The following is a 21,583-nucleotide window of genomic DNA, read 5'->3' on the forward strand; positions in this document are numbered from 1 at the left end:
AACACCAAATCTGCAGCATCTTTAAAATCCTAACTGCAATCGCTGAACACATTTGATAACATTTTGTATTTACTCACCAAAAATGTTTGACAAGACTACAGTGTTTGTCTAAGGCTCTGTCATCTGTATTTTTCTTTGTGAGTTTGAATCCTCGAAAGTAAATCAGATTTTAGCAGAGATGGCAAAAGTTCTAAGCTTCAGCACTCAAGTAAAAGTATAGATACTTCAATAAAAAAACATGAATAAATTTTTTTACGTTGTGACGTCATCTTTGACAGTCTTAAAAGTAACAAGCTCATTTTACAGAAAAAAACTACTTAAATACAGTAACAAAGTATTTGTACTTTGTTATTTGTCACCTCTGGATTCTCGATGGAGCTCATTGATGATGGGAACATCACATGTGGTCCACACGGGCCCCTTGCGTTGGTGACCCCTCATATAGCACTTCTTCACCTTTTCTAAAACTTGAGTGTAAATCCACCAGAGTACATTTTTCTTCCATGTTCTTGACGTTTTCATAGCTTGAATTTAAATAGCTGTGCCATTGCGTTACTGTTCCTCCAGATGTCAGGACGACTGCCCCGTGGGCACCTACGGACCGCAGTGCAACCAGAGGTGTGAGTGCCAGAATGGAGCCAAGTGTCACCACATCAACGGAGCCTGTCTTTGTGAAACTGGGTTCAAAGGCCTTAATTGCCAGGAGAGATTCTGTCCCCCGGGCCTGTACGGCCTCATCTGTGACAAGTACTGCCCCTGTAATAGCACCTACACTGTGAGGTAAGTACGCCATCAGTGCACGCACGTGTACGTCCTCTCTCTGCTTCCCTCTGATCCAGTCCCTGCAGCTGCCTGTGAATAAAGACTCATCTGCACTGATTCAGAAGTCCGCACCACTTTCGGCCATGTCGTCCAGTTCGCTTTTAATCGTGAACTTTGCTTCATTCATAATTTCTCAGCAGCATTTATACTTAATGCAATGTTAATGCTCTGATTCCGGCAGGAGTTGGGTATCAGCCATAGAAGTCATTATGTTGGAAGGAGAAAAGGAACACCTCATCCATCCACATACAGACACACACACATACACAGATGGATGAGTTGCTGTTGGCGCAGACTTTCCACTTTGATCCGTGTTGATGCTCTGAGAGTTAAAACTTCTCCCACTCTTCTTTTTTTCTCCCTGCTGTTCTTCATCTTTCTTTCTCATTATGCTGTAGCTGCCATCCCCTTTCTGGTGAATGCACCTGCTCTGCGGGATGGGCGGGGCTTTACTGTAATGAGTCGTGCCCGGCCGGATACTACGGAGAGGGATGCACGCTGTCCTGCAGCTGTGTCAACGGGGCTGATTGTCATCCTGTCACAGGGGGCTGTATATGTGGCCCAGGGTTTATGGTAAGCATTAATGCTGTTTAATAATGCTCACATGAATGGTCACCAGGGTTGGGGTCATTTACATTTTTCAGTTACAATTATGTCTTCAATTATCTATGTTCAATTACAATTACAGTGACCAGCATTTTTTTCAATTACAATTATCTTTTATCCTCAAAAATAAAAAATCATATTTTTTTATCAAAAATCTTGTTTTTTTATTCATGTATGTCCATTAACATGTACCAATCAAATAAATACAAATAAATTAAAAAAATCAAATAAATAAATAATGACACTTCATCATTCCATGCAAACCTTAAACAGACAGAGTCTGTTTGAATTAAAATCCAGATAATTGTCAAGGAAAAGCCTTGTGAGAACCAAGTACAGTAGTCCGAAATACCAGGATGTTGAAAGTGACACAGTAAAACACCATCAGCACCATAAAGTTCAAGAGCCAATATTTTCTGATTGTGCACCAATAAAATTCACTGTGTAATAAAAACCAGATCCGCAACACTGTAAAATGGTTTTACATGTGGTATTTACTGCTTTTTATTCCCTCGTCTTGAATCTGTAATAAATATCCATTACTAGTTCCAGGATGCAGAGGGAGGATTTCTGTTTAAGCCACACATAGTTTTCCTGTTTAGAGTTTGAATTGTAGAGGTTCAGTTTTTTTTTTTTATTCCAAATGCTCTGATTCTCCGCTACAGAACAAAAACACGTAAACTAAATATTCACTTGGTTGTCAGTATGAATGTTCAGTATGTACGTGCCTGTAAAATGACCCATTGAGGCTTTAACCTCATTGTATAGGACAGTATTATGTAACTGATGGAAACATTTCAGGTAAAAGCTGAAGATCTTTGAGTCAGTATTAGATTATGGTCCATAATTATCTTTCATTTGAAGTTAGATGGCTTTGGTGATTTATTATTTATCCCAAGTTGCCTCAAATCTGTCAAGTGCTTCTCTTCCCATTGTGTTTATTCTCCATGTGAGATTTCTATCATAAATATTCTGTGAGTAAACTCCTTTGAGGATAAGAGTAATGCCTGTAACCCAAGGAGAGAACAGTCATTTACTTTTTATTGACCCTGTGCTTTGACATATTAAGCTATTGGTTGTATGATGTGATCATTTCACATTTGTGCCCTATTGAGCCATAGATCTAGTTTATATCACCTTGAAATGCCAAAAAAGGTGAAAACTAATCAAATGCTTGGTAAAAATGATAGAGAGCTTGGTGTTGTTTTTAGTCGGCTGTTTTCACAGATTTGAAAGCTGAACAGCAGAATAACATACTTCTTAGTTCATTTACTTACAACAGCAGGTTTTTGAACGTCCCATTTTTGTGATATATTGCATTCAGAATCACTTAGCTACAAATCACAGCCAAACACCATCTCCATCCATTTATTTTCCAACCCGCTTGCTCCTTTTCAGGGTCGCCAGGGTCTGCTGGGGTACACCCTGGACATGGAGCCAAACACTGTTAAAATTGTTTGGTTAAATATGAGGCCAACATAAACATGTTTGGATTGTGAGTCGATGTGCAGGGGTCAGTCTTGGTCACCAGGTGGGAGATGGCCAGAAATAATTAAAACTGTAGAAATAAATCTATTGTTTCATTCCACTTTAAATTCTTTAAAGTGTGTGTCAGTTTAGTTGTTGTTTTTTGATATTATTGATATTATTATTTGATTATGTTATTGTCAGAAAAAGGAGGTACTTCAATTCTGAAACAATGGAACAGGGGTACTTGAGCCAAACTACTTTTTCAGCCACGACCCCCAAAATCAAGGTTTCCAGAGACCAGGGACCCCCCACTGTAGCTGAAGGTGGGATTAAAGGGGAGAGCTTTTTGGGGCCCATCCATAAAGTCAGCAAAATGATAGTCCACCATTAATCTGTGATAACCACATTTATTTCTTCATTTGAATAATATCCATTGTTTTCTGGGAAGTTTGTTATTATTTGCACCATAGTATATAATCATCTACAGTAAATGATGTAAATCCTTGTTTTAATCACAAACAAATGGGTGGAAAGTGACCTACATGGTGGAATGGGATTTTTAAAACCACTGAAATTAGTTAAAAGTTGCAAATTAGATTGGGCAAAAACTGACAGAAAAAGTGGTAAAAAAAAAAAAAAAAAAAGGTTTAAAGTGTCAATATTGGCTTAACAGTGGGGGTAGAGGGTAAGGTCATTTAAAAAGCAGGAACAATTAATTTAAACTGGCAAATAATGGGCATGACAAATCGTGAATGTGGTTAAATTGGCAAAAATAAGCTTGAAATATGGTGGAAAAAAGTTAAAAGTGACAATAATGGGTCAATATGTGACATTAGGTGGGAAAGTGGTGGAAAGTGTTTAATAGCACAAATGTCTTGAAATTGGAAAAAAAAAAAAAAATCTGCAGAAAAGACATTGAAATTTGATGGAGAAGTGGCAGAAATGGGAGTAATGTAGCAAAAATGCATTTAAAGAGATTAAATATGCCAAGTTTGGTGGAGTTGCAGAAAAAGGGTAAAAATGTGCAAAAATGAGCTGAAATTGTTAAAAAAATATTCTGTTTTTTGAAGGCATCTGGCGACCCCCTCCCAGTGTCTTGCGACCCCAAGGTTGAGAACCCATGCTCTAAAGCAGGGATTGGAAACTGTATTGTGTGTGTATGTAATCCTTATTATTTTTTTTTTTAACAGCCTTTTACCTAATTATACACTTATTTGACGTTTATTCTTTCTTTCGTCTTTGTTTAACGTTTATTCTTTATTTGTGTTATAAGTGGCTGTAACAAAAGCAATTTGGGATTAATAAAGAAATTCTGATTCTGATTCTGATTATCACAGCAGGGCCACACAAATGTGGGAGCCACATTATCAACATTTATGCCAGTATGAAGAATAAGACCTATCTGAGTATTAATACAGGAAAGAACAAAGGGTTTTTGGTCATTTTTGTTGTCTTTTTGTATATTTTTTTCAGAGTTTTTAGTCTTTTTGTGTATTTATCTGTCATTTTGGGACTTTCTGCTGACATTTTGTGTATTATATGAGTCATTATATGTGTTTTTGTTTTTTCTTGTGTATTATATTTGCATTGTTATTATTATCAATCTGTGCCTTTTTTTTTTTTTTTTCAGTATTTTTGTTGTTTTGGGTATTATTTCTGTCATTTTGTATTATTAGTCTGTTTTGTGTAATTTTAGATTTTTAGATGTTTTTGTTCTAGTTAATTTGTGCATTTTGCTGTTGTTTTGTGTGCTTTTGGAGTTATTTTGTGTATTATATTCCTATTACTTCCAATTTCTTGAATTACAATTTTTGTCTTGAGGGCCATGCAAAATTAGACAGAGGGCCACATGTGGCCCCTGGGCCACCAGTTGCCTATGTCTGCTCTAAAGGATTCCACTGCGATCAGTTTTGTGTATTGTATGGATGTGGTTAATGTGCCCCTGAGTTGTACTATTGGACAGAAAACTGAATCTTTGACCTATATGTGTTTCTGACTTGGTGCAGCCATGTGGTTCCTCTACAACTGTCATATTAGTTGGAAAACTTCAATCAGTTTTCCCATTGTATTTTTGCCCTTGCAATCTGAAGTTAAGGAGCAACCCAGACCGAGAGAGGGTCCATTTCTGCCAGCATTACATTTCAGTGGAAATTGCCTGTGTCTTACAGCAGGCCGCTGTGGTGAATTGAGCTCGGGAGCAGAATCGCAGACGGTGTCTTAATTTGCTCCACCTGTTCTCTTCAGCAGCTGCTGGGAAGGGCTGCCAGATCTATTAAACAGAGCTGGAGGGCAGGAGCAGGAGAGAAAAGACAGAAATGCCTCATATGGAGGACTGGTGTGTTAGCATGTGTGGAGGGAGGACTCTTTGTCATTTTCTTATACATTTAACAAAGCAACTGCTGCTGTACAGATGGCTCAGATCTGGTTATCAGAGCTAGCGTTACACCTCCACCTGACACCTGTGAGGGTGTCCCTCCCATGCCTGGCTTAGGTTTATCATCAAGTAGAGATTTTACAATGTTGCTGATGATGGAGTTGAAGCTGTGATTGAAAGTGAAGTTTCTTCCCCAAGGGACGACTGATAAGACTCCCCACTGCATCTTTGTTCTAGAATCCCATCGGGGGGCAAACCAAGCAAAGTGTTAGAGCAGACCCAACGCCTGCACGCTTGATTTAGCTCTCGTAATTGGACATGCTCTTTTTCACTGGGACAAAGTGAATCCATGTAGCCCTCCCGGGCTAGATCCTTGCAGCATCCCTGTGTGTATGCACGGCAACATTTCCATGGTTGTGAAGGGTCTTTGGATTCAAACATCTATAAACACGTTGTTTTTAGATTCAGGTGTGGAGTTATAAGTGGAGAAAAGCCTTTCACTCAGAACATTGGCCATGTTTACATGAGAGCTTTAATTCCTCTTTAATACAGAATGCAAGTTAAATCCTTTTTAAATGGACCTTGTAAACACCTAATTCCTAAGGCACATGTAATTCCAAATTAAACTTAAATCTGAATTAAGTGGGTGGTTTATTCCAATTTTAATTCTGAATTAAATACTGTAATTCCTCTATCTTGTAAACATTTAATTCCGCTTTAAGTTAATTCCGGTCGTTCTACGCGTACTCGGCCAGTTGCGATGGTCGCTGGTGACGACATAACGGATGGATTTATTACACACATGGAGATCGGCAAACAGAGCAGGTTTCATCAAACGGTGATACTAAAATCCGGAGATGGAGTACTAAATGGGCCCCGTACTGCATGTACAGGCTGTGATATTACCAAGTTTATCATTGTACCGGTTGTTAGAGCTACTATTTTTACCAGGGAGAAAATATTTATTCCTGGTTATTGTTTTACTGGGCTTTATTTACTGGTGATTAGTTCCTATCTTCTTCTCCTGCTCCGCTGACCAAAGTGAAACCGTGTTCTTTTCCAGCTGTTGCTTCAAAACTACAATCAAAATAAAAGTGAAAACAGTTCTCGTGTGGTCTTCTATGTTGTAGCCAAAAAAAGATTTGTGTTTTTCGCTATAGACGTGATATGTCATGTTGGCCCCCTGTCCAATCAGAACCCTTCCCAACCCCCAGACCTAAAGCGAAATTGAATAAATCCCAATAAACCTGTTTTTCATGTAAACCTCTGTCCGGAATTACTATTTCCATGTAAACACAAAGCAGAACACTTTAATGCCGAACGATTTCATTTGGAATAACTATTTCCGAATTAAAAAACGTCCTGTAACCGTAGCCACTCTAGCCTCATCAAAAGGTCCAGGGGTTCATTTTTTGTTGTGCTGCATGAATTTTAAACTGCAGTCCCTCAACCAGCAGTGAAGTGAACTGTTAAGGAGGAAGACTGATTGGTAATTAGTGGTTCCATTTGCATTTGTCTCAATGGGCACCAGTCTGATCAATGTTGTGTCCTCCACTGGGTTTCTGAGGGGGGAAAACAGACGTTAATTACATTAAGGTACTATAAGGTATGAATTTAGTGCCTTGGGCAAGGACGAAAAGATAACATCTTTGCCTTTGTTGACTGTGTCGGTATGCAAAGCCATACTGGTCTCGTACAGACGACCAAAAGCCTGTACATTAATAATAACTCTTCATATAAACTCCCATCCTTCCTAGCTCAGATGGAACATGAATCATATGGCTAATGAGAGAGCGCTGCCTTTCCCCTCCGAAGAATAGCCCAACCGCAGGTTTTCTCTGCACTGGTGTGAAACCAAGTGGAACCACATGCAGCCATGGATGCAGCAAAATCCATGTGGTCATTTGTGGCTGCGTGATGTTTTATCCATGGGTTCAGTCACTAGTAAATTGCCTGTGTAGTAAAGGAGCCTGAACCCCCTCCCTTCTGAGCTCCTTCCAGCTAATGCTCCTCAGTCCAACCTCCCGGCGCTGGTCGGACTTCTCCCCACATTTGATGAGTGTAAATGAACCACTATTGTTAGCAGTCTTCAAGCTGTCATTTTCAGCAGAACAAAGGTTATTGCAAGCGATTGATAAAAATTTCATCCACAGACTTTGGCTTTTATGTGGCGTACAGGGAGAGGAGATATTTTAAGATGTGTGTTCTGCCCCTGGCGTCCACTGCACTCATCATCCAAGCCTTCTGTTTAAACCAAGTTCAAAATGATAATGAAAGCAGCGTGTAGCCAGCAGTCCCCCAGCTCTCTGGTGAGTGGAGCACAAGCCACTCAGGACTCCTCTGGGCCTCTAATTGGAACTCTAAATCATTGTGTCACCTGTCACTCAACACAGGGTTGGAAAGGGAGGGTGTGGAAGCTCTTTCACTGTCTGTGACATCGGACTGAGGGAGGCAGAATGTGCAGATGACACCGAGCTGTAAAGGACATAGAGGGAGCATTAATGTTCCTTTACCACATAATTCCCCTGCTGAATGCTATAGACATCTACACCTGCACCAGCAGGGCAACAGTGTGGTCATTAATGTTTGCTTGAGAATCAGCATCAATTTGTCTGCAATGCCTAAGGGATCCTGTCACCAGTCCATCCCATTTACTGTCACTTTTTTATGTTGCCATCTCAGCCTCCTCCAGAAAGTATAATACCTGCATACCATTTCAAGTTAATACATTATTTACAAGGCGTTTATCATTTGAATTAATGCTTTTTTCTTTTGGATTTGGATTTATCAATTTTTCACACAGGAATTTGAACCCACGGCAAGGCCAGGCACAATTATTTGTTTAGCGCATTTCATACACAAGGCAACTCAATGTGCTTTACATGATTAAAAAGTGCAACAGAAAACATTCAACAGCTTAAAAATCAATAAGGACATTAAAATCTGCAGCAAAACATTTAAAAGCATCAGTAAAACATTTAAAATCAGCAGCAAACGCATTACCTCAACAACAACATGACCAAAATTCCCCCTTTCAATCATACACAGTAGAGAAAAATAGTGCCTTTAGCTTTGATTTTAAAATGTCCACATTGGATGCTGACTTCATCTCTGCTGGCAGTTTGTTCCACAACCCATGACCATAAAATTGAAATTATATAAAGTATGGGTAATTACCCTATATATAAGTTATGTACAAAAACATTTTTGTGGTTAAGAAAAGCCCACACAATAATGTGACGTGAATTAGCACAAAGTTAGATGTAATTGTGGTTTCTGGAATCAGGGCGTTTGAGTCCTGCCAGTCCTTTAAATGCTCCCTCTATTGGGAGACAGATACATTAGAGATGGGCTGAAATGAAGGTAGAAATAAAGCTCTCAGAATATATAAACTCCATAGTTGGACAGAAAAAAGAACTGTCTTTATATGACTCCCTCCCTTGAACCTCAGTTGCTGTGATAAATCTGTTCTGTGTGAAAGTTGTTTCGCTCTTTTGTTCACAGAAGCAGTGTCTAAGTCAGGGCTCACCAACTTTTCTGAAACTGTGAGCTACTTCAAACGTACTGAGTTACCGGTTTGATACACATCTGTTAAAAGTTTCACTTTAATTAAAGGGTAAAATAACAAGGAAAACTAGCAGTAACTTAAAAAGGTAGAGGAAACATTTCAACATGCAACACTTTTTTTAATCTTAATTCATGCAATTGTTTCATTTTAAATATATTTCATAGGAAATCTTTATGTTCCTACTTTACTAGCCACTAACTAACCAATGACTTTTAACCTAATCGTAAAACATGCAACACTGGTACAATTTAACATTTTGTAATATTTTACAAAAATCCACTTTGCATTTTTTTTTATACCCTAAGTGTTGCACTTAAACAAATTTGTCCCAATGTTTCATTGAAAATTATTTAAAGATGCTTAATTTAACCTCTTCAACCCCATCTGACCCGCCGGCGGAGGATGTTCCAGCTTCTGTGACTCTCAGGGTCTTAATATTACAAAGAATGAATGAAATTACACTTTCTATACCTCTTTGTAATTCTAAGAAACTTATCAGTCGAGAAATCTGTGCAATGAGGCGCATAGCGCTCGTGCGTAAAATGGCCGGTTCCTCTTTTACCCAGCTATGATTGGCCAGGGCTTGTTTTTGAAATCACCAATTTCTAAAGGCTCTGATTGTTACAATTCAGTGTCAAACATTCTGATTGGTCAAAGCATTGCTCAATAACACACATGCGTAACACACCGCAGAGACCTGAATAAAAAAGGATATGTTTATTTCAAGCCAAATTGCAACACCTAGTGGTCAAACATAAGACTAATAATGATTGGAATCAATTTGACTGACATATTACAGTTAATCACTTGTTCCCAAACTTGTGGAAAACTTGGACGCAGTTCTGGCAAAGTGGGCTTCCGCCTGAGCTTTTTTGTACAAAAACGTGTATCTTTGGCATAATGTTTATTATCATCAAATTTGCTGCGGTTGATGACCATACATTAGTTCAATGATTTCTGCTTTTATAGCCTTTGATAATGATGATTGGCTTTGAATTTAATGTAAATCTCTAGTTTTTTGGGCGGACTACAGATTTCTGTATTTAAAACATGATTTATTGTCACTCAGTATCATATATTTGTATATATCATCTGAAACCGCTAAGGGTCCTACTTCAATCTGAACAAAAATTAGTCATGTAGATCATGTAGAAGGGTATGTGATTTTTGGTATGTAACTCTACTAAGGCTCTGACTACATCTTTCACCTGTATTTATCTTTATGAGTTTAAAGCCTGGCAAGTAAATCAGATTTTGAACAAAGCTCATTGGTTACCAGTGCTCCTGTTAGAACAAGCCTGAAGGTACCTGTTGTGGTCCATGCGGGCGACCTAGTGCCCGCGGGCACCATGTTGGTGACCAATGGTCGCTGTGGAGAAGTGCAGTGGACCATTACTTCATTGACTGATTCTCAGCTTCCTGACTTGGCATGTGTTCCTCCACAGGGTGAGGACTGTGCAACAGTGTGTCCTCCTGGTCTGTTTGGACCAAGCTGCATGTCCACCTGCTCCTGCCACAACCACGCATCCTGTTCAGCTGTCGACGGCTCCTGCATCTGCAGGGAAGGTACGACATAGCGGATTCTCTCCAGAAATCACACGCCTCCAAACTCTTTCCTTGAGAGCTACAGTCCTGCATGTTTTACACGCACTCCCACACAATATCCACACTTGTCAAGAAGCAGGAAGACATGTAAAGCAAGCAGAACATTGGCTCTCCGGGATTGCAGTTTTGCATGAATAATTCCATTTTAAGCATCTTCCAGGTGGTGGAATTGATTATACCAAGGTTATTTGTAATCACAGCAAATTGGATTCTCTTTCAGTGGAGTGCTTCCAATTTTAAGTATCACTTAAATGCAATGAACACCATTCCTGCCAACAATTTACCCTCCTACACAAAGAGCACAAGGAGGCTTTGTTGATCTACATTGGATACGGCATGTGAGAGAACTGCATATCATAAAAAAGACAATGTTTTACTCACATTTTTTTTACATTTGGGTTTTAATTACTTTAGTTACTCCTCCGAACCCAATAATGGCCCTACAACTTTGGTGTGTTATTGTCAATGTAGCTAAAAGGGTTCATCAGTTTGGATTACAACATGTAGAGCAGTGGTTGCCAACCTTTTTCGGGTCGTGACCCTTTTTTTTTTATCACAAATTCCTAGCAATCCCAGAGACCTTTTTCCTCTAAAAAATTTTTTTGAATCATGTTTGTTATAATGTAGTAAGGATTAGTGCACAAAGTGACGAGATGCACCAGCTCAGATATTTTTATACTTCATTTTATTTGAACTAGCGATTCATACGTATTTGAGAAAGTGACAGTATAGAACACAGTTGTTAGCGATTGTACAGTATGTGGTGTTTTCATTTAAAAAATGATAATAATTATATAAGCCCTTTGAGCTTTCTGCTTCTTCCTGCACTTAATGATGACAAGATTTATTATAGTAACAATATAACTCTGCAGTTATATTGTTATATCTTAGTTTCGTAGCTTGAGACGGAAAAAAAAGGTTGGTTTTCCCAGATACAAAACATGATAACTCATAAACTATTTAGTATTTGTCCTGTGTTTAATTGAGTTGTTTTTCTACTCTTCATCCAAGGCTGGCAGGGTGTGGACTGCTCCATTCTCTGCTCCAGCGGTCTGTGGGGTCTGGATTGCAATCAATCATGTTTATGTATCAACGGAGCAGCATGTGACCCTGTAGATGGCATCTGTACGTGTTCTCCGGGGTGGAGGGGAGAGCACTGTGAGGAGTCCTGCCCTGTAAGTTTGTCTTTCACCTGCACTATGCTGCAGTGCAAACTAAATCTGTAGTCTCAGCTTGTTGAAGCAGGTGCTGCTGCTGCTGCTTCATGATTGTACTTAATGTTGTAACAGTGAGTTTTATCATTGTCAGGATGGTACCTATGGCCTGGAGTGTCGGGAACGGTGCGACTGCACCCATGCTAATGGCTGTGACCCTGTGAGTGGCTACTGTCGTTGTTATCCAGGCTGGACAGGTCAGTGCTGCTCTTTGTGTAATTTTAACAGAATGGCATGTTTCCCTCATTAAATGTTTTTTTTTTTGTTTTGCCACTCACTGAGTGGCCTTGAGAAAATACGGAGAAATTGATTTTTTATTTTTTATTTTTTTTTGCCTGATGCTGTATGCAGCCATGCATAAATGACATGTATAATTGAATCAATGTAGTGACTGAACTCAGCTGACTCATCAAATTCTTTGCAAAATTGCAAACTTGATTTGCATGTTTTCTGTCCTATTTTCTCCCTGAGTCAGAAATATACTGCATATACTGGATTATTGTCATCCATAAGTGAATGTCTGTGCATATATTCTCCCTTTGTGAGCATGGGATCACCTGTCTAGACCGAGCCAGATCAGGCAGAATGGACTAAAATGACTGTTAGACTGACATAACACTGTAAAACCCTGGACTATTAAAAATCGTTCACATAAACTTAATCTAATAATAAAAGCTAGAAAGTTCTGTATGCGTGCGTGCATGTGTTTGTGGAGCGAATATCTCCCGGACACGGTGTCTGTTCAACATGAAACTTTGTCAATGGCCATCTGTTATTTTGGACTTATTTGGTGATTTCAAAATGTTTATTTCAATTTATTTTCACCTGGACGTCACATTTCATGTTTGCCCAGAAGTGAAACCTATTCAGCTTTTGACCTCAGTGTGAGGGGGCTTTAGCGCACCATCTATATCTATTTCACTGCACAGCTCCGCTCCGGTGCGTGCTCGAGCCAAACACAGTGGCGAGCTACAGTCACGTGTGCGGCCAAGGCCAATCGCTCGCTGAAGACCTGTAGTAGCATCAGACCTGCGCGCAGGCAAACGAGTGAGAGAGAGGAAGATAGTTTAAGGCTCTATCACAAGTTTTGAGCTCCTGTGGACTTCTCTTTTGAGGAAACACACTTGTTGACTGTTCCTTATTTGGTGATTACGTTTCAAAATGTTTATTTTTCATGTTTGCTTGACCGTTTGCTGTTTTGACCGGACGGATGGGACCCGGAAGTTATTGACGTGCAAATAGTTTCCAGAAGTTGTTGGCGGCTGTTGATATCACTGAACTCTGGCATTATAAACCCTGATATTTTCACCGTGTGCTATATAACCAAATGCGCACCTTGGATGTACAGGCTGAACGCACACAGAGCCGTTTAGAGAGAAAGTTGCAACTTATGTAAATGTTTATTTTTCGTGGTACTTCCGGGTCCGTTTTTTCTCTCTCAACAACCTGTGACGGACTACGTGCACGCGCACGGCTGACGGCGAGGCTGATGCGCGTGCGTGTGTGTAAGAGAGAATCTACGGAGGTCTCTCTCAAAACACACCCTCACCACACATAAGGTATTTAAAATCAAAATATACTAAATGAGTAAAATAAAACAAAAAACTAAACAATTTTTATACAAAAAGTTTCCCAAACGACAACAGAAATGCACAGAAATATACAAAAAGGCTCCAAACACACACAAAATGACTCAGACAACAACAAAAATATGAAAATGTCTCAAAATACACAAAACTAAATATTTATACAAAAAATACACAAAATGACAACAGAAATACACAAATCTACACCAAAAAAGATTTTTAAAAAAATACACAAAATGTCTCCAGGATCACACTACATTGGCAACAAAAAACATTAATTATACAAAACGTGCACAAAAAGACAACTGAAAGATACAAAAATACACATAATGACTCCAAAACACATTTATCATGCACATGTCCCACAGAATTAAACCAGGGAAATCGCACACACTATGGAAACACATTCAAAGCACAATTATATTTTGTCGATATTCAAGAAATATTTGCGGAAATCTGTAATAAAAACCCAGCTTCTGTCCCTTGTCATGGTCATCTAAATGAAATGTGTGAGAAGGCATGCATTTAAAATTCGTGTTAAATAATCCGTGTATCATTCGTTCATTCGTTTTTGATTATGTAACAAAAACATGAAAAAAACAAAAAAAAAACACTCATTATTTGATATTTGTTTCCAAAACCAAAATGAAAAAACGGAAAACGTCTTGTTTTTCAAGTTTTTCAAATTCAAGCTCCGGAAGCGTACTCTCATCCGACGCTAACGGCTATGCTAACGGCAGTTTGGCATGACAAGATCGCTGCTTCCAACTGTGCATCTGAAACGTGTCCTTTTCGCTTTAGCTGGTGATGGGCACAGAACCTATACGGACATTTCAGAGGATTTAGAAACTCCCAAGTGTTGCAGAGCTAAAGATATCTCAGAATGTGTCACGCTTCACTTCCGGGTCACGTACTTTGGCAAATCTGTAATGGAGAAAACAAATAACGGTGTTCGTTTTCTTTTCGTTTTCTAGGACAAATTTTACAGAACTGTAATGTTGATTATCAGAGCTACGCAGATGACACACAACTATATCTATCACTGAACCCAGATGACTATGGTCCCATTGAGGTGTTGTGTGACTGTTTAGAAAAAGTAAACTGCTGGATAGTGAAAACTTCCTTCAACTAAACTATGACAAGATGGAGGTGATTGTCTTTGGTAACAAGGAAAAGAGGACTGCTATCAGCAAGCATCTGGAGTCTTGATCTTTAAAAGCTAAAGACCAAGTCAAAAACCTTGGTGTTCTGATTGACTCAGATCTTACATTCAGTAGTCAGATCAAATCTATCACAAAACATCTTCTACCACCTAAAGAACATCTCCAGAGTGACTCAGAAAGATCAGGAGAAACTGGTCCATGCTTTTATCTCCAGCAGACTGGACTATTGTAATGGTCTTCTGACAGGAATCCCCCAAAAGAGCATCAAACAGCTACAGCTGGTTCAGAACGCTGCAGCTCGGGTCTTAACCAGAACAAAGAGGTCAGAACACATTTCTCCAGTTTTGAAGTCTTTACACTGGCTCCCAGTCAGCCTCAGAAGAGACTTTAAAGTTCTGCTGCTGGTGTATAAATCTGTGAATGGGTTTGGTCCAGAATACATCAGTGAGATGTTAGTCAGGTATGAACCCAGCAGGTCTCTCAGATCTACGGACACAGGTCAGATAGTGGAGCCCAGAGTTCACAGTAAACATGGTGATGCTGCTTTTAGTTGTTATGCTGCAAAGAAGTGGAACAAACTGCCAGCAGAGCTGAAGTCAGCATCACATGTGAACATTTTTAAATCAAAGTTAAAGGCACTTTTTTTCTCTACTGCATATGATTGAGAGAGAGATTTTTGGTCATGTTGTTGATGTAATGTGTTTGTTGATGATTTTACTGATGTTCTTATTGATTTTAAACAATTGAATGTTTTATCATGTAAAGCACATTGAGTTGCCTTGAGTATGAAATGCGCTATATAAATTTATTTGCCTTATTTGCTCTTTCTGTACCGAAGCAAACGAGCTTGAATTTGAAAAACAAGACATTTTCGGTTTTTTCATTTTGGTTTTGGAAACAAATATCAAATAATGAGTGTTTTTTTTTGTTTTTCATGTTTTTGTTGCATAATGAAAAACGAATGAACAAATGAATCACGGATTATTTAACGTTAACAGTTAGTAATAGCAGGTTTTACAATGTACGTTAAGATTAAAAAATTGCAATTTATTAAAAAAAAAAAAAAAAAGTTCCATCTTGTGTTGTGATTTAGTCTCATTTTATTCTATCCCATAAAAACCAATTACCATTTCACACGATAGTTGAATTAATTTCAACAGAAATTACTGGCCCGATAAAGCTTTTGTGAGTTAGATATGTGTGAAATTCCAAAGGATTCACTTCTTTTTTTAAAAGCTACCACAGGCTCTGTGTTTCCACTCTGATTCCCTCTAGATGTTCACATGTACACTGGGTGTACATGAACATATGCCTGCTCTCTGTTTCCAGTCATATAAAGCCTCTGCTTACAGGCAAAAAGCTGGAGGTGGCAGAGTGTGAATGTCACAGCAAGCGGGAGAATCATGATACTCAAAAAATGAAATGTTGCATCTAAATGTCAAATTTAGAAGGGCTAACCGAGGACCTGGTCTCTGGGCTTTGGGTGGAGAGGTTCACTCAATGAGGGAAAAGATTCAGTCGGAAAGGTCAAGCCTGTGGGCTCTCAGCAGCCCACTCCATCCCGCCTCCTGAGCTTAGGGCATTTATTCTGGGAAACAATGTGGGTTTTATTATCTGTGAGGAGGGAGAGCCGACAAAACGGGACTCTCATGCTCTGAATCCTGCACAGGTCGGAACCATCTGTCAGCCTTAATTGAGTCACCAGGGTGTAGAGCTAGGGGCAATGTAGTGCCCAGTGGGTCGGACAAACGCACACACACCCACATACACAGTGGACTCGCGTGTGAAGACTACATTGGAATTGCCTTAGAAAAGATTCAGTTGTGGGAAAAAAAACCTTATTTACTGAAACAGTTTTCTGTAATAAGGTCATATTATGAAATTAAGTTCCCTCGGTTGGGAGGTTTTTCTATTTTGCTGTCAACTTTTTGTAGAATTTTTTTGTGTTATATTGTGTATATGGTTAAGATGCTTGACTCTGTGTGTGTGTATTTAATTGGCTCGACTGCCTTGGATGGACCCACACAGCTGTTGCTCATCTGTCGTAAGCCTGACATCAGCCAACAGAGATTCAAAAGAGACTTCTGTCGAGTCATTTGATGCTGGCACTGATGTGTATACGTTATGCAGGACTGTTTTTTTATTTGAAGATGTTGTCACATGTCACAGAGCAGGTACGTGATCATGTGTACAGAAAAATCAAAAACCAGACATGCAGCATTTTTCTGTTTTAGAATTAAATCTTCTATTGTTTGTGTGATATTTAGATTTTTACTTGAAATCTATCAATGAGAGCTTGATGTTTTAAGCTCACCACACAGAGTGAACCACAGACGGGGGGACTTTTACACTATTGCGTTTGATAAAAAGATCTTGCAGCATGTTGTCCACCTCACACCAATGGCAAAGAGGCATAATTAACGAGTTATTGATACTTGAAGTCCAAATCTGTGAATATCTGCCAACTTTACCGAACAGTGTTACAGTCCAAATAGTATCCAAATTAACAGGTGACTGACTATCGACTGTCAGGTTGGTGTGAGGAACAATAGATGTTAGTTCTACCATTTGACACTTTTGCAAAAACAATTACAGCTTTTTTGAGGGCAGTAAAAAATATATGTTTTTGCACGTTATTGTACTGCTAGCCACTAACGGCAGCCGTCAACACACACACACAGAAGTTGATCACAAGAAACGAGGAGCACCAATAGAAGCATTACACCACCTCTGGTTCTTTTAATCACATGTCATGTTTTGCCATAACATCCATTTTTTAAAAAATTGTATTTATTTATGTATTCATAATGTTTGAATTCACCAGTTCATCAGTAATGTGACTTTTGTGTTGTTTCTTTTTTTGTACCGTCCCCCAGTCTTGCTCAGTCTAAGAGTGCCTCAAACGCACTTCCACAGGCCTTGGCCTCCTTTTGAAGTTAGCGGCTTGGCTTCTGACTAAATCCTTTCGACCATGCCCCCCCCCACCCCTCTCACACACACACACACCTTCCTCTCTTCTACTCCATGTTGGCCTCCAGGTGCCTTGGTTACTGTACAACACCAGTCCCCAGAGATAGTCCAGGTTTAATTCAAAGCTACTGCACTAATGCTGCTTTAATGACCACACCATTCTCACATATTCAAAGGAAATATCAAATGAGGCTTCAAACTAAAAGCTGGTGCCTTTAAAGAACTTAGAATTTCCAGGCATGTGTGAGCTTCTGATCCTTAAGTGTACACATGTGGAGCTTCAGTGATATATGATATATTCCTTTTACAAAACTGCCAGTATACATGTACAGTACATGTACTAGTGAAGTACAACAATTCGCCACTTGATTTTTTTCGACCCTTAGGATGTCTTGATCACGTTTTTGAGTGGTAATTGATATGTGATTACAGAATCTCTCCTGGTCCTGGTCACACTGCCCTAAGCAGGCTAGATACCATTGTACACTGGTAACAGTTGCCAAGGTCTCTTCTCAGAGACTCTGTCATTGTTATGCTTAGTGCTATCAGCAGTATGCAAAAACCCTGAGAGCACAGAACAACTACAGATTCATTGGGGGACACACACACATGGAAACCTCTGAATCCCAGACCGGACTGCCTGAAAAAGCCTTAGAGCAAATAAACCCTGTGTCCGCTTCTGACCAGCAAACCCTACAACTTGACTGCATCTCATTCCATTCAAAACTGCCACAACAGTAACAGAAAATTAACTCATTGTCATTTATGGGTTTTTTGATGTCTCTAATGTGATCCTAAAATGCAGTTTTTTGCAATTGTTGGTCACTACAAAAAAAGGACTTTTCTTGAAGATGCTTCTGCATCCAGAAAATATTCAAACAATGACTGTAATATATCAAATAAAAGCTTATAACCTCAACAATGTGCAGGTTTCATTTGTTAGGCACAAACTTGGGCTGATATCAAAATTAACCCATATCAACACAGTTAAAGTATTCAAGGCACAAAATCTTTCCACACAAATGAATTCTCTTATCTTACATTCAACATCCCAGAATTATGTTTTTTTTTCCACATTGGCCACGGTTACATGATGTTTTTTAATATGGAATTAGTTATTCCGAATTAAATTATTCGGAATTAAATTGTTCAGCTTTGTGTTTACTTGGAAATAGTAATTCCGAATTTAGATTTACATGGAAAACAGGTTTATTTGGCTTTATTCATTTCCGCTTTAGGTCTGGAGGTTGGGAAGGGTTCTGATTGGACGGGGGGGCGAATGTGACTTATCACGTCTATCAGGATAAAACACATAAAAATAAAAAATAAATAAACCAGCCACCCTAATTCAGATTTAAGTTTAATTCAGAATTACATTTGCATTAGGAATTAAGTGTTTACAAGGTCAGTTTAAAGAGGATTTAACATTTATTCTGATTAAAGAGGAATTAAAGCTGACATATAAACATGGCCATTGAGGTTTAGAAGACTAATTTCTAAATAGAATCACAAGAAGAAAATCAAATAATTAATCAAAATAATAATTTAAAAATCTGTTTTGTCTGTAGTGACCACAATTGCAAAAAACAGCATTTTCAGGGTCATATTAGAAATTTTATAAAAAGCACAACTGGGAATGAGTTATTATTTTGTTAGTGGTGAATTGTTGTTCCATGATGCTTTCTGAAATCACATAGAAACATGGCTGAGAGATAACCGAGGATGCTTTAACTAATTTACAGGCGGTGAATGCAGTGTTTGGAACATTCTGTGACACTAGCAGACTGTGTGTGCTCACTACTGTGGCCCCGCTGAAAGAGAATGGGAGACGAGCTCGGCCTCCCTGGATACACGACCCTGTTAATCAACAGAGTGCACTGGCACAGAGCCTCACTTAGATCAAAAACAAAATACATTTGGAGAGCGGAAACAGAGTTTAAAAGATGAACACTGGAGAAAAACAGGCTTCGTCATTCACAAGTGAATTCAGTGGAGGGTTCAGACTGCTCAACTCGGCGATATGGATTTATTGGTTCTCTGAAATCTGTCCTTTTTACAGATGGCGATCTTTTCTGAATATTTTAACATCTCAGTCCCTTTGCCTACTTAGTGAGCATTCACTGAATATTTCTCATGCTAATATGTCTGCAGGAATCCACTGTGATAATGTGTGCCCACAAGGCTTCTGGGGACCCAACTGTTCCGTCAGCTGTTCCTGTCAAAATGGAGGATCTTGTTCTCCTGAAGATGGCACATGTGTCTGTGCTCCTGGATACAGAGGAACCTCCTGCAAAAGAAGTGAGTCACTGTGGTGTTCTAAAAGCTCATGTCTAAAGGCGTTAATAAAGGTTTTTGGACATTCTTGAAGATAATTAACCTCTGTTATCAGGTTAATCTTGATCAATAAATGAGGGTACGCGATGGCACTACAGGGGGTACTTGGGATGGAGAGAGAGAGAGAGAGTAACAAGAAGTGATAAAACTATACAAATCTATTCAGGCGCCACTAAATCAGCATTTTTCAACCTTAGGGTCGGGACCCCATGTGGGGTTGCCTGGAGTTTAAAATGGGGTTGCCTGATATTTTGTAAAAATTGAAATAAATTTTTGACATTTTAAAATTTTATTTATGTATTTTTTTACTAAAACTACACACAATGTTGTATTTACGAAAGAGGATTAGAGCCTTTGAAAAAACACAGGACTGGAAAAAAAATGTTTTGGCCAAAAAAAATAAAAAATTGAGACTGAAAATTTAGATACTTTTATTTCATTTTGTGGTTCACCATCCTGAGCAGAAGAAGAGAGTCAGAGAGGGGTGGAAGTGAGTGTCAGTAGCATATGTATTACTATATTTTTTAATATCTAAATGTTAACCAGAGTTTAATATTTTACCTCAGGGCACCAGTCAGAGTACAGCAACTGATGGCTTTTTTCAAATCTCACACACACATTTCCTATCTACCACAATGAAATAAAAAGTTTGTTTTTCAAGTTTTCAGTTAAAAGGTTACTGTAATTTAGGGCTATTAGGTAAACAACTGCACATGCATTAACCCTGAACTCTTGATCATTCAGATTAAGTTTGTATAAGACTTTGGACAAGAGGCTCCTGATTGGCTCCTCAAATCTTTTGTTGCCTACATTAATGTATCACTAAAGTTGTGTTTGTATGTAAATCATTGGGGCGTGTTGTGTGTGTCGCTCTTTACCGGTAGTTCACCACCACACTCAGAATGCTCAGTGTGTAACCCGGCCCTTCCCCCCCCCCCCGCCGATATATTGACCAATCACGTACGGCGTTTGCAAAAAAAATTAAAACCAATCTCCCGACATTGACTTCAAAGTGCCATCTGTTAGTCATTTGTTTGCCATACCAGCCTGTCATGGCCCGATATTGTCAGATCTCCGGAGCTAATCTGGCTGGGCCTGGTTAGTAGTTGGATGGTCAATGTGTCCTTAGGCAACACTCTTCACCCACATTGCCTAGTGTGAGTGAGTGTTGGTGGTGGTCAGAGGAACCAATGGTTCACTATGGCAACCTCGCTTCTGTCAGTCTGCCCCATGGGCAGTTGTGGCTATAATTGTAGCTTACCACCACTGAGTGTGCAGTGAAAGAATAATGCAATGTGAAGCACTTTGAGTGCCCAAAAAAAGCACTATGTAAATCCAATGCATTATAACCGATGCAATTCTGACAGCAGATAAAACAAGGAAAACTCAGGGGCGGATTCACAAAGTGAATCTGAAATAAAGGGTGGTAATCCAATTGCTTCCCTAAATCCTTTAGTGACGCAGTTTCCTCACCTGTTGCACGGAATTTACTAAAATTGCAGAAATTATTAGTGCACGTGCAGAAGTGGTGGAGACCGCCCTATTAAAATAAGCGTTTTGCTCGTTTAATGTGGAGACACAAGCACACTGACATTTGAGGAAGTTAAATTGGAGGCAGATGGACTTCTCTGTCTGCTGCACAAATAATTAATGTGGGTGCTCCATCTGGTCCTGATTAGTACATGCAAAATAAGTAGATTTGGTCAGAAATTGTCCTGAGGTCTGAGCAGCGCTGTGTCACGCACACTCTCTTATGTCACCATTGTGCCATCAGTGACCATGCGTAAATGACATCGCCTCGACACGAGACTTTGACGGTCAAAACATGGAGAGAAAGACACAAACTGGAGCAGTGTGCCCGAAGCGATATC

At 39.2% G+C, this 21,583-nt stretch overlaps 1 protein-coding gene across 6 annotated transcripts in view; it reads left to right on the forward strand.

Moving 5' to 3' along the window:
* megf11 (multiple EGF-like-domains 11) overlaps positions 1 to 21,583 on the forward strand; it is a 173,109-nt gene that overhangs the window by 123,825 nt on the left and 27,701 nt on the right. For all 6 annotated transcript variants that reach the window (XM_028449412.1, XM_028449413.1, XM_028449414.1 and 3 more), the window contains 6 exons: positions 568 to 780; positions 1,221 to 1,395; positions 10,286 to 10,406; positions 11,457 to 11,620; positions 11,754 to 11,856; positions 19,530 to 19,676. In XM_028449412.1, the coding sequence (XP_028305213.1) occupies positions 568 to 780; positions 1,221 to 1,395; positions 10,286 to 10,406; positions 11,457 to 11,620; positions 11,754 to 11,856; positions 19,530 to 19,676 (923 nt within the window). The remainder of the gene's footprint in view (positions 1 to 567; positions 781 to 1,220; positions 1,396 to 10,285; positions 10,407 to 11,456; positions 11,621 to 11,753; positions 11,857 to 19,529; positions 19,677 to 21,583) is intronic.

This window comes from Gouania willdenowi, chromosome 6, assembly GCF_900634775.1.
Source record: "Gouania willdenowi chromosome 6, fGouWil2.1, whole genome shotgun sequence".
Lineage (NCBI taxonomy): Eukaryota > Metazoa > Chordata > Actinopteri > Blenniiformes > Gobiesocidae > Gouania > Gouania willdenowi.